Source organism: Microcaecilia unicolor, chromosome 2 (genome assembly GCF_901765095.1).
Source record: "Microcaecilia unicolor chromosome 2, aMicUni1.1, whole genome shotgun sequence".
Taxonomy (NCBI): domain Eukaryota; kingdom Metazoa; phylum Chordata; class Amphibia; order Gymnophiona; family Siphonopidae; genus Microcaecilia; species Microcaecilia unicolor.
Genome location: NC_044032.1, coordinates 234,983,531 through 234,996,460, shown reverse-complemented (window position 1 = coordinate 234,996,460; position 12,930 = coordinate 234,983,531). Strand labels below are relative to the sequence as shown.

At 40.2% G+C, this 12,930-nt stretch overlaps 2 protein-coding genes across 5 annotated transcripts in view; one reads left to right on the top strand and one right to left on the bottom strand.

The window, feature by feature from the left end:
* Nucleotides 1-2,853, bottom strand: part of SPATA6L (spermatogenesis associated 6 like) — a 201,760-nt gene extending 198,907 nt beyond the window's left edge. For all 3 annotated transcript variants that reach the window (XR_003941029.1, XM_030193805.1, XM_030193807.1), the window contains exons 1-2: nucleotides 2,705-2,853; nucleotides 526-663 (exon numbers count right to left, since the gene is read on the bottom strand). Coding sequence is in view for 2 of the 3 variants with exons in the window: in XM_030193805.1 (XP_030049665.1) it covers nucleotides 526-663; nucleotides 2,705-2,743 (177 nt within the window). In the remaining variant the exon portion in view is untranslated. The remainder of the gene's footprint in view (nucleotides 1-525; nucleotides 664-2,704) is intronic.
* A 3,398-nt stretch (nucleotides 2,854-6,251) lies between these two features.
* Nucleotides 6,252-12,930, top strand: part of CDC37L1 (cell division cycle 37 like 1) — a 78,027-nt gene continuing 71,348 nt past the window's right edge. Inside the window, exon 1 of one of the 2 annotated variants that reach the window (XM_030193804.1) lies at nucleotides 6,252-6,482. The gene's annotated coding sequence lies outside the window, so the exon portion shown is untranslated. The remainder of the gene's footprint in view (nucleotides 6,483-12,930) is intronic. The other variant, XM_030193803.1, reaches the window with a different exon arrangement.

The following is a 12,930-nucleotide window of genomic DNA, read 5'->3' as shown; positions in this document are numbered from 1 at the left end:
GTGCAGATCTATCTCATGCATGAAAACCTGACTGGTTGTGGGGTCCCAAGAACAGGTTTTGGAAGCTCTGCCCTAAAACTCATTCTGTAGATCAAAATCAACAATTCCCTCAGTGCCTCATCTTCATCACCCATCTCTCCAATAAGGTGCACTGTGACTCCCAATACTAGCTTGGAGCATTTTAAACCAATCATGTCACTTGATCAGCAAAACAATATTTCACTTTGTATAAAACACATCAAATTAGAAGGGACTTAGCAAAAAATTTAAGACAGTCTTTTACATTTGAACAGGGGCTCAAAGTAAGGTCTTCTAGGCTAAGCTTCCGTTCTGAAATCTTTCAGTCCAAAAGGCAATGCGCATGATAAAACACATGACAGACCACCTGCTGACTCATCAGAAAATCACACCCACAGTGAAGCTCTTAGGATGTCCTATTTACAGGCTGATAAAGTCAGTGGCGATTTATATACCTCCAGGAAGCAAAGCCAAAGAAAATAATACACTGAATAAAGTGAAGCTCACCTTTTCAAACCTCATTTTTTCATGGAACATTATCGGAAATGTTGGTACAAGACATTTGGTCTCCTTCCATTGACCCAGAATACAGACATTGAGGTAAACGTCCTCTCTCTCTGGCAGGAACACACCAGGACACGTGATCTGAGGAGGAAGAAATGTACCAGGTCAAAATTCAAGGAGTTGCGTTGAAGATGACACTGTCTACTGAAAAGGTACCAGCACCTTAGACATCTAAAACCCATTATGCATAAACAACCACATCTCCTACCTTCTTCATTATTTATCCCATGTCTCTTCCCCCAAATTATCTTTTGGACCTCCCATATATACAAATTAGACACAGATCTGCTACTAATAGTATTAAGCTCTTTGTCTCCACAAACAGAAAACTCAAATTATGGCCACAGATTACAACCTCTGTGGATTTTTTGACCAACTTCCGTTCAGAGTCATGCAATATATTTTCAACTCTATTACAATATATATATAAATTAAGATCTTTGGTCCCGATAGGTATGAACAGTAGGGTGGAATGGAAAGCATTCCTGTGAATCGGGTAGAAGGGACAGGATAGTATGATCTTATATTTTCAAGAGATAGGGCATTCCCTTCTATAGAAAACAAGGTAGTCCATACCAGAAGTAGTCACCGCTTCAAGAATCAGCTGGTAAGCACTAGAGTTTGAACAGGACGCTAAAGCAGTGGACACACAGAGAGAGGTAATGGTGAGCAATTACCCTAAAAGCAAGCGAGTAAGTGACTTAGAGAAGCTTCTCACAGCTTAAGTAATTTATATTTTGTCCGTAGGGCTCAAGTAATGGGGGTTGGGCTCCCAAGGAAGCGACAGCGAAACAGGAGCTCGCTGTAGAGCCAACCTAAGAAATAAAGCCCCTTGGAACACGTCCTGTACAAGATAAGTGCCAATTCCTCCATAAAAATAAATTTGAAAAGTTAAAAATTAGGAGATTAGGCTCTTAACAGAGGGAGAAAGACTAGTGAAGATTCCTGATAGCTACCGCACTGAAAAGTAGAGCGAACCAGCGGTGCAGCAGAGCGGTGCATTTCCAAATTAAAGGAAACAGCACCGGGAATCTGAAGTCGCTTACCTCTTACATCTACTAGCTGTATGAAACAAAGAAGTTTACAATTGTGTAGTTAGAAGTGTAATTCTTTAGGCAAACACTTAGTTTAGAAGGAATTAATCCGCAAATTAACTTTTTTTGGATACGGGAAGGTGGCAGAACTAGAGGACATGAATTGAGGTTGAAGGGGGGCACACTCAGGACTAATGTCAGGAAGTACTTTTTCACGGAGAGGGTGGTGGATATGTGGAATGCCCTCCCGCGGGAGGTGGTGGAGATGAAAATGTTAATGGAATTCAAACATGGGTGGGATAAACACAAAGGAGTCCTGATTAGAAGGAATGGTTCTGCAGAATCTTAGCGGAGATTGGGTGGTGACGCCAGTAATTGGGAAACAAAATGGGAGCTGGGCAGACTTCTACGGTCTATGCCCTGATTGTGACTGAATAGATAGGGATGGGCTGGAGAGTAAATTTTAAGGGGCTTTGACGTTAGCTTTAGAACTTAGTACAAGAACAGTGCTGGGCAGATTTCTACGGTCTGTGCCCTGAGAAAGGCAAGGACAAATCAAACCCGGATATACATATAAAGTATCACGTACCATGTAAATGAGTTTATCTTATTGGGCAGACTGGATGGACAGTACAGGTCTTTATCTGCCGTCACTTGCTATGTTACTATAATGTTACCAACCATAACAGAATAATTTATCTTTTTGTTGTTGTTGTTGTTGTTTTTAGTATGTACCCTGTTTTTAAAAATCTCCTTCTTTGAATCAAATATTCAGTTTTTCACATTGTTTTTACATATCATCTCTGATAAAAAGTTCAAGTTGGCAGAATAATATATAAATTTACTAATTTGCCAAACCTGGAATAACTATGCTGGACATCTTTTTTCTCAGTAAATAATCACATTTAAAAAGCAAATGGGATCGTAACAATTTTGCTTGTTTAACTGCACACAGATTTGTCCTGCGAACCCTACGTTCTTCAGTGGGTATTACCAAAATATAATAACCTAGCCCCAGCCCGGGTGTATTACACAGGATGCGCAAGGACGGGGATGTGAGAGGAAAATCTGCAGCAGGCTGCTCTTACCGCCTGGATGTACAGATCTACTACCACTTTCAAAGGCATATCTGCAGCATACCCCCCGGCGCCCGCGCCGAGCCTCGTAGGCAGGTTCGCGGCTGCAGCCTCACCGGAGCTACAAGCGGCAGACTACGATCTCCGCTACCTGGTGCCGTTCTGAGCTGCAGCCGGGGAGAATGAGAAGCGTCAAGTTGCCATGGAGAATCAAACACTCTAACCTTTGACACTTACGAGCGCGTCAACACGTGGTCTGGCGAGGGCGGGGCTCCTTGCTCGTTCAAGGAAGTGGAAGAGAACGGAGAACAACAGTTCGCTTATCTAGTACATTGTATGTGCTTAAGCCAGTAGGCAGAGCTTGCCGCGATTTTAGTTCATTATTATTATTAGCATTTGTATAGCGCTACCAGACACACGCAGCGCTGAACACCTGATACAAAGAGACAGTCCCTGCTCAAAAGAGCTTACAATCTATCCAAAACAATAGCAAAAGATTATTAGAAATAAGGTACTGCCTATGGTCCATCTGTAACAAGTCTAAAGCGTGGCTTTAGAAATAGGGCGCTAAATTAGATTACATTAAAATGCTACCAACAATAAAGAACGACAACCTGGATGTAGTAGCTCATAGGTTTGCTCGCTTTGTTTTGAGTTTACGGGGATGACGGCTGCGCGGGGTCGTGGAAACAGAGACAAACCTAATTGGGTTTAACGTATTGACGTCACTTCGTCTGTTTAAAAAAATATTTTATTGAGTATTATAGTAGTAAATACAAAAATATAGAGTGAATTCAGGTATAAACAAGTTACAAATGTATAACAGTAACAAGAACAGTACAACAGGTAAAGCATGAGTTCGGTAAATATATAACTTGGATAAAAATGTAAATAATCTTGGTTAACATAGTGCTGAACTCTGGAAATTATTTGCTAGATAAATACGTTTCTAAAGTTTTCTATTTTAACAACTTATGAGATTTCTGGAGGGTGCGACAACTTAAATTATTTTCATAGTTCTTATGTAATATAACCCAATTCCACCACATGTGAAAAGAAAGAAGTAAGTTATCCTTCCAGTGATTAACAATAAGTTTAAGGGCAACAGAAATTAGAAAATCAAATAGAAATTTGTCTGAATCTTTAGTTAGTTTAGGTAAGATGAGTGTTTCCAAATAATGAGTTTCAAAGAAATAGTAGTTGACAAGTGAAGGATATCTGATATATTACTCCAAACATTGGACCAAAAAATTTGGAGATTGCTACAGTCAAATAGCATATGGCCTCCTTGGAAGAAAATCTTCAACCTTCTTGGCGTAAGGAGGTTTGATTGAGAACAGGAGATAGCATGACGTAAAAAAATTGAGGCCACTTAGGTTAGTCTATGTTTTCCCTTCTCTGTGTAGCTATTGTTCTGTGTACACTCAAAACAAAGCAAACAAACCTACAAGCTGCTGCATTCATGTTGTCATTTTTTATTTTTTTGGTAGCATTTTTATTTAATCTCACATTTTCAAACATGCCAGCTTGTGCAGCATACAGATGTACATAGAGGAAGTATAATAATGGAATACCTTTTCATAGGTAGAGCAGTAATATGTTATAAATCGTAATTAGTATGTCATTTGGATGGGCTGGTTATAGGGGCACTCTAGTATGTGTTATATTCGTGCACAGATTTTTGTCTCCTGGTAAAGGGTCACTAAAACAGACATCATGCTTTGAGAATCAGGTGCTCAACATTCAATTTCTATGTATCTATTTATTTATTTATTTACTTATTTATAGCAGTTATATCCCACATTAAATATGAATTAGGTTGAAACCTGGAAACATTTAAAATCTTTTTTTTCCTGTGCCTAGATCAAAAGAGAAAGATGGTTTGTAGGAATTTGCTCTTTTTGTTTTGTGGAATGCAGTGGTATATTATAAAAATGCACTTAATATTGTTTATTACTACTATTTAAAAGAAAAATATGAGGGCAGAGCTACCTTCATACAGAAGTCCAGAGTCAGTCTAAATGTGCCAGCATTTCCTAGTTCTGTGATATATATTTATTTCTTCTTCAAGTCAGTTTTCAACAGCATTTTCTCAGTTATTACCCGAATGTGAACACAATTATAATGCTAATTAATAAGTTTTGGATGCTACTGAATTCTATTATTCTGTCTCACTGTATTTCCAGTTTTGGCACAGTATAAGTCATCACAAGGACAAAATATAAGAAAACCAATTGACTGCATTAAGGGCTTATAGCCCATTTAGTTATGCTTAAACAAAGGAGAAATCTGCATGAAAGATTATTTTGACTTATGAAAACCACTTGGCCCTGAAACATGCTCAAAACAGAATAATCCATTTGTACAAAGAGATGCGGTGAAGATGTGATTCCATGTGCCCCAATGAAAGGAGAGTTTAATTTTACTTCTAATCTTTATAACACCAGGCTTCCCAAGGCATATTACAACAACAGTTAGATGGAGTGGTCTAGTGGTTAGAGCACCAATCTTGATATCCTAAGGTAGCTGGCTTAAATCTCACTGCTGCTCCTTGTGGCTTTGGGCAAGTCACTTAACCCTCCATTGCCTCAGGTACAAAATTAGATTGTGAGCCCTCCAGAGACAGGGAAATACCCAGTGTACCTGAATGTAATTCACCTTAAGTTACTGCTGAAAAAGGTGTGAGCAAAATCCAATAAATAACCCCACCAGTAAACAGGATCTACTCACTGAAATCTGGCCATGTATTGTGTAGAAAAATGAGCACAAAATACCGTCTTTATTAATGCTATTTCCACAAACTACAATAATTTTTTAAGCTGTTTTAGTGATAATTCAGTTTTGATTTAATATTTTTTTCTTACATTTGTACCCCACGCTTTCCCACTCATAGCAGGCTCAATGTTGCTTACATATTATTTACAGGTACTTATTTGTACCTGGGGCAATGGAGGGTTAAGTGACTTGCCCAGAGTCACAAGGAGCTGCCTGTGCCTGCAGTGGGAATTGAACCCAGTTACCCAGGACCAAATAAATTAGAGAGGTGTGGTAGCCGTGTTAGTCCACTTTTAAAGGTAATAAATAGAAATAAAACATGGAAAAGAAAATAAGATAATACTTTTTTTATTGGACATAACTTAATACATTTCTTGATTAGCTTTCGAAGGTTGCCCTTCTTCGTCAGATCGGAAATAAGCAAGTATATATAAGTGAAACATCAAAGCATTTCAATGACAGTCTAACAGGATGGGGGTGGATAGGTGAGAGGAGGGTGACAAACAGTGCAATACAATACAATAAATTAAAAAGCTGTAAAATAAGTAAACATTTAAAAAATATTTTGTCCTCCTTTTGTCCTGCTTTTGACTTTTTACAGATGGACCACGCATAGGCAGTCCTTTATTTCTATCTTTTACTACTGCAGTACATAGTGGTTTTTTTTTGTTGTTGTTGTACTTGTGACTCCGCCTACTGGCAATCTAATCTAACCTCCTTGCCAGTACTGCGCAACTGCCACCGGAAGCAGGAGGAACAGAGAACTGCGCATGCGTCCCTTGGCGTCATTCTGCCCCTCGCAGCCATCCATGGAGAGGTTGACCTTCTTGATTGGTGCGCGTGCGTACCGTGTGTGTCGATAAAGGGGGGGACCCAGAGAGGGAGAGGCGAGTCCAGTCCACTCCTGACTGAGCTTGTAGCGGGGAGCTTACAGGTATCACCGGCCACAGTAGAGCGACGGGGAGAGGAACTTTGGAAAGTGGTAGATGGGAGGGTTCCGTGCAAAGGTTTGGAGGTACGGTGTGAGGACTGGCCCTGTTACTCTTTGCAGTTTGTTTTGTTATTTATTTTTTTGTTATTGCTTTTTTAAGTGATTGGATAAAACGGGGGGGGGGGGGGGAGAGGGTAGTTATGTGATGGTGAAATAGTTTTTGAGCTTTTAGTTTAAAGCATGCGTGTTCGAAGAAGGAGTTTATGTGGTTTTCTAGCCAGATTTATTGCATATTGTCCGGTGTCAATAATTGGGAGGGAGTTGTTTGTTTAGTTTACGGAATCTGTTGAGATGCATTCCTGTTTCCTTCCACCATTATTCTCTGTAGAGGTTTTCCTTGATTCCCCGACTCCCAGTAGTTCGGAATTCCCTGCTGGAAGTTGGCACTTGGTGTTAATGCTAAACAAGACCGTTATCTGTAAGGTCTTCCACTTGAGTTTTTATGAAGACCACAATGGTACCATTAAATTTGGTTTTAAGTTTCAAGCTTTATATTTTGTTAAATGTTTTTGTATTCTTTGATTATAATATTATCATTTATATATTTATTATTAATGTAATTGTAACTCATTCAGGGCATTATCAGGAGAGCGTGCTAAATGAATAAATAAATCTTTCACTTAGTCTGAATTTAGTGTTACCAAAAGTGTACATAAGTACTGTGAACATCACAAACCTGAAAGTCCTGTGGAGATCCTCTGGTCTGGCATAGTAGTGTGGTTGCTGTGTTTTTGTCCCCTCAAATATGTAAAATTGAAATGATCCAAGTACATAACACACTTGAAATTTAAAATGATCAGATGGTGTGGAACTGACAAAGGATTCAGAAAAGATATGGGTTTCTTAACTCGCTACCAGTTGTAAAATTCTACAACCCATCACTCTAAGGAGTGGCCAAGCATTTTCAACAGTTGTCCATGTTTCAACAGTTGTCCAAAACAGCATGATCTATACTCGCATAAAATGTGTACATTTCTTCAAAAATTGTGACTTGATATAAACCAGATAGTTCTAATACTTCAAACTAATGTGCGCTAGCCAGTTAGGGAACCTTTTTGCTAAAAAAAATTAAAAAGTGGGCCACATTTCAAGGCAGGTGGACTGCATTCGGCTCACTTACTACAAGTTGGGTGCCCTTACTCTTAACACAAAGGTTGCCAACCTCAGTGGTCCCACAAAACTTTTAGAATATGGAACATAAGAGTTGCCATACTGAATTAGATCAAAGTTCTATCTAGCCCTGTATCCTGATTCTAACAGTGACCAATTAGATCACAAGTACCTGGCAGAATTCTAAAAAGTAGCAAGAATGTATGCTGTTTACCCACGGAATAAGCGATGTCTTTCCTTAGGTCCACTTTAGTAACTGTTTATGGACTTGATCTTTAGGAATTTAACTGCTTTTGCCACATCCTCTGTTATGGAGTTTGAGAGCTTATCTATGCATTTAGTGAAAAAAAATGTTTTTTCTTAAATCTGTTACTTTATAACTTCATAGCCTAGTCTTTGTATGATTTGAATGCATAAACAATTGATTTGTGTTTACCCGTTCTATGCCACTGAGGATTTTATAGACTTCTATTGTATCTTTCTTCAGATGTCTTTTCTAAGCTGAAAAGCCCTAACCTCTTTAGCTTTTCATCATATGAGAGTTGTTCCATCCACTTAATGATTTTGGATGCCCTTATCCGTTGAGATGTTGCAACCAGAACATCACACACAGTTCTTACTCCAAGAAGCAGTTGCACCATGCAGTGATACTGAGGCATTATGATATTCTTTGTTTTATTCTCTCTCCTTTTCCTAATAATTCTTGGAATTGTTTGCTTTTTTTTTTTTTTTTTTTTTTTACCATTGCCATACATTGAGCAGGAGATTTCATTGCAGTATCCAAAGTGATACCTTTATCTTTTCCTGGGTACTGAGTCCTAATATGGAGCCTTGCATCATGTAGCTCTAACTTTGGTTTATTCTTCCCAATTTGCATCACTTTGCACTTGTTCATATTAAATTTCATCTGCCATTTGGATGCCCAGTCTTTGTGTCCCACATGGTCTTCCTCTCACATTCCACACATGATTTAATAACTTTGAATAATTTTGTGTCCTCTACAAATTTGATCACTTGTTGTACTTATTTTCAGATCAAAAATATATTAAGAACTAGTAAAAGAGGCCCGTTTCCAACAGAAAGGAATGGGCAGTAGCAAGGTTCCAGGGCCCCCTCCCTCCCTCCTCAGAGTTCCAGCCTCCCCTACCTGCCTCCCTCCCTCTCCTTCGAATTCCAATACCTGCCCCTCCCCTTCCAGTTCCAGGAGTTCCAGTGCCCGCCTCCCTCCCTCTTTCGCTGTGGCCTCCGAATGCAAGCAGGATGTGTGCGGCTGACCCTCCCATTCGTAAGTGCCGGACGTTCTTTAAAACTTTTTACCTCCTGGTCCAATAGCAACAGTGAAGTCGAGCAGGCACAGAACGGCGCTTCAGACTACCTTCGCTTTTGCTTCTGTTTGAGCTGTGCCTCTGGTCCTACCCTTCCGCAAACAGGAAGCCTACCCACGTGACTCCTGCCCTGACGATTATTATAATTTGGACCATGTCTCCAAATCTCCTTATGCGCATCCCCCAATCTTTTCTTCTCCATCCTCCCTATACCATACCCCTCCCAATCTCTTTTCCTTTTGCTCATCCTAGCTTTGTTTACCTTTCCATGTTCAATTTACATATCATTAAAACCCCACTATTACTATGTTTACTACAATTTGTAATATTCTCCTTCAAGACTTTGTAATTCTATTTACTATGTAAGCTGCATTGAACCTGCTATGTGTGGGAAAGCGTGGGGTACAAATGTAATAAATAAAGACCTGTATGGTTCTTCCAGTCTGCCCAACTAGGTAAACTCATAGTATAAGATATGATGTGATATTACATATGCATGCTTGCTTTCTTTATTTGTCCTTGCCATTTTGAGGACACAGACTGTAGAGGTCTGCCCAGCACTGGCCTTGTTCTCCAGGTACTGAAGCTGAATCTGTCCAGCAACGATCAGGACACAGACCGTAGAAGTCTGCCCAGCACTGGCTTTGCTTCCCAATTACTGGTGTTGCCGTCTAATCACAGCTAAGCTCGTTTGGTTCCAAGTCTTCTATACAGGATTTCTCTGTGTTTATCCCACACATTTTTGAATTCCATTACCATTTTCATCTCCACCACTTCCCACAGGAGGGCATTCCAGGTATCTACCAACTTCTCCATGAAGTACTCCTGATATTATTCCTGAAACACTCCTGCAACCTCAGTTCATGTCTTCTAGCTCTACCACTTTGCTATCTCTGGAAAAGGTTTGTTTGTAAATTAATACCTTTCAAATATTTGAAAGGTATTATATCACCCAGACATTCACATGTATAAATACTATCCCTGGGTTTCTATATATGGTGCCTTCATTTCCATGTGGAAATTGAAGTGTGTTCTATAACAATGTGAGTAACTTAGAGGTGTATTTTCAAAGCACTTAGACTTACAAAGTTCCATAGGTTACTATGGAACTTTGTAAGTCTTAAGTGCTTTGAAAATGAGCACCTTAGTTGGATGTTAAGCAGTTATCAGCACTAATTGGCATTGTTAGTCACAGTTCGCTAAGCATATCCTGTAGAGTGGGGCGTGTAAATTCACATAGTTGAAAAGTGGGCGTGGTTATGGGAGTGGAATAGACAGGTTGTGGGCATTTCTATAAAATGGTGCCGAGAAATTTAACTACTGTTCTGTAAAGGATCTCCCCTTTGTAGAATAACGGCCTGTTCTGTAAAGGATCTCCCCTTTGTAGAATAACGGCTAAGCGTATAAATGACACCTATTTTAAGGTGTTGGCCATTACATCTGCTGAAAGCAGGTTTAAATGCCAGTGCCAAAGTTAGGCACCGATCAGATGTATTCTATAACAATGCCTGTAAATTCTGGGAATACCCCCAACCATGCCCCCCTTGAATTTACGTTCTGTAGGATTTCCACGTGCATAGAATACAATTTGTGCATAACTCCACCAATAACTGGTTGTTAGCAGCCAATTATTAGCGTTGATTGGGTCAATTCATTTGCACACGCAAATTGACAATGCGTGCTGATTTGCGTGCACAACTTTAGTCTATATATATATATATAATCCATGAGTAAATGTGTATTTTATTTACAGTTGAAAAGGTAGTGATTTTTTCAGTCTTCTTTTAATTTCTCTTATTTGAGTAATGGAATTTAATTTTCTTTTTTTTTTTTGCAAGGGAGCAAGAAGAAAGGGATCTTGGGGCTAGGGAACTGAGGTGAGAAGGGGAGATAAGGGGCTGGGGAGAGGTTCAGGAAAGAAAAACAAGAGTACTTCCTCATTCTCATTCCTCAGTCATATATTTATTTTTCCTCTTTTACATGTTTACACTCTGAACACCAATTCCTCTCCTTCTTGCATTCCAACATACACCTCTAATTGAGTTCCTGAAGGGCCCCCCCCTTCCTGCTTAACTTTTCAGCTCCTATCTCCATGCCCTATCCCCTAGCTGATCTCGGCCAGGAGCAGGAGGAACAAAAATAGCTGTGCTTGGACAGTGTTCTCCCCCTCTGCTGCCAGAGCCTGCCTAGGGTTGATCAGTCTTGGTGTGACTCTAGTGACATGCAGGGGCTTGTAATTTTGATTCTGTAAGTGCTGTGTTTTAAAGATAGGAATACTATATCTGGAACCATCTTCAGTGGCCCAGTAGCTAACAAAAAGAGAGAAGCTTGTCCATGTGTGCTCGTATTCTCCCCACATCCCATGGGGTCAACATAGACCCACTGTTTTCCCATTTATATTTCCTAAGAAAACCAAAACTACAAGTCCCTGCATGCAGTAGGGTAAACTTAGGAATGAATCTGCCCTGCTGGGCAAGTTTGGAGCCATTGGGAAATCCTAGGCCTGACTCATTGTGAGTGAGGGATAAGTGAAGCCACAGTGGCAGAGGTGAAGCTACATTCCCTATTTTGATGTGGATTAATAGTGCTGTAGAGTTTTTGACGGCTCTCTCCACCAAAAATCAAATAAACTTGCCACTCTTCTTCTGCAAACCCCAGGAATGGTTTCTTACTGATGGGTGTGGTGGAAGTTCAGGTGGTTTTTGCTTTATTGTCCTCCTCGTATTTGGTTCCCCCATCCTACCCTATCCCAGAAATGCAACCAGAACCTCATGATGTTGGCATACTGTACACATGTACTTTTTGCCCACTTCCATTGTGCTCAATAATCAAAAAGTCCAATTCCATGAACAAAACAGCTTTCCTTGTTGCTTTTGTGAGTCAATACAGGTATATATTTATTCGAATTCGCTGATTATTATGAGTCTTATGTAGACAGCTCACTAATAATTGTAATGTATGAAAACAGCATGTACAGTTAAAAAGCAACTTTGCAGAGTTTTTTTTCATTCAATATATTTGTGTATCAAACTTTCAAATTATTTGTGTAGGAGATGAGCCAAGATCCACGTGAAGGGGGAAAGTCTATAAATGTTGCTGAAAATTAGATGCCAATAAAAATGGGCACTCATCTCTATATATAAAAGGCACCTCCAACGTTCTAAATTTGTAGTTGCAAGATCCCATGAGTGTCTGCCCTGCCCCTGCATCACAACGTGATGACGTTGAGGGCAGAGCAATGACACTCAACAAATCGGATTGTCATGTAATCTCTGTTTCCACTCCCCAATGCAGCCGTCATTCCCATACACTCAAAACCAACCAACATCGGCGCTGGACCCCGTCCCCCCGCCCACAGTCCCGCTCACCGTTCCACCGCCCTCCCTCTCCTCTCCCATTCCGGCCATGGTGCACAACAATTACTACACACGAGCAAGGAAGCCCATTGGTTAATGTTTCCATTCCCCAACACAGCTGTCATTCCCATACACTCAAAACCAAGCACACAGACGTTTTTTTTTTCCTTCCGAGGAGCACATACACTCTCTCAAACATACACACTCCAAGGAAAACCTTGCTAGCGCCCGTTTCATTTGTGTCAGAAACGGGCCTTTTTTACTAGTTATTCTATAAAGGATACTCTGGGATGAGCGCTTTTTATAAAATAGTTTTGTGTGCTGAATTCTGCATTCAACTTTGGACACAGACTCAAGCCAGCTGAAACCTGGTGTAAATCCTGGTGCACAATTTGGGCATGGATTCCCACTATTCTGTAAAACTGTATTCATCTTTTATGAATGTCCCTGATCTGCCCATGCCCCTCCCATAGCCATGCCCCCTTTTGAGTTGCGTGCAATCCGATTTAGGTGCCTATTATTATAGAATAGGATGCAGCCAGATTGACACCCAAATCATAATTGGTACTAATTAAGTGCTTAATTGGTGTAGGAGTAGCCTAGTGGTTAGTGCAGTGGGCTTTGATCCTGGGGAACTGAGTTTGATTCCCACTGCAGCTCCTTGTGACTCTGGGCAAGTCA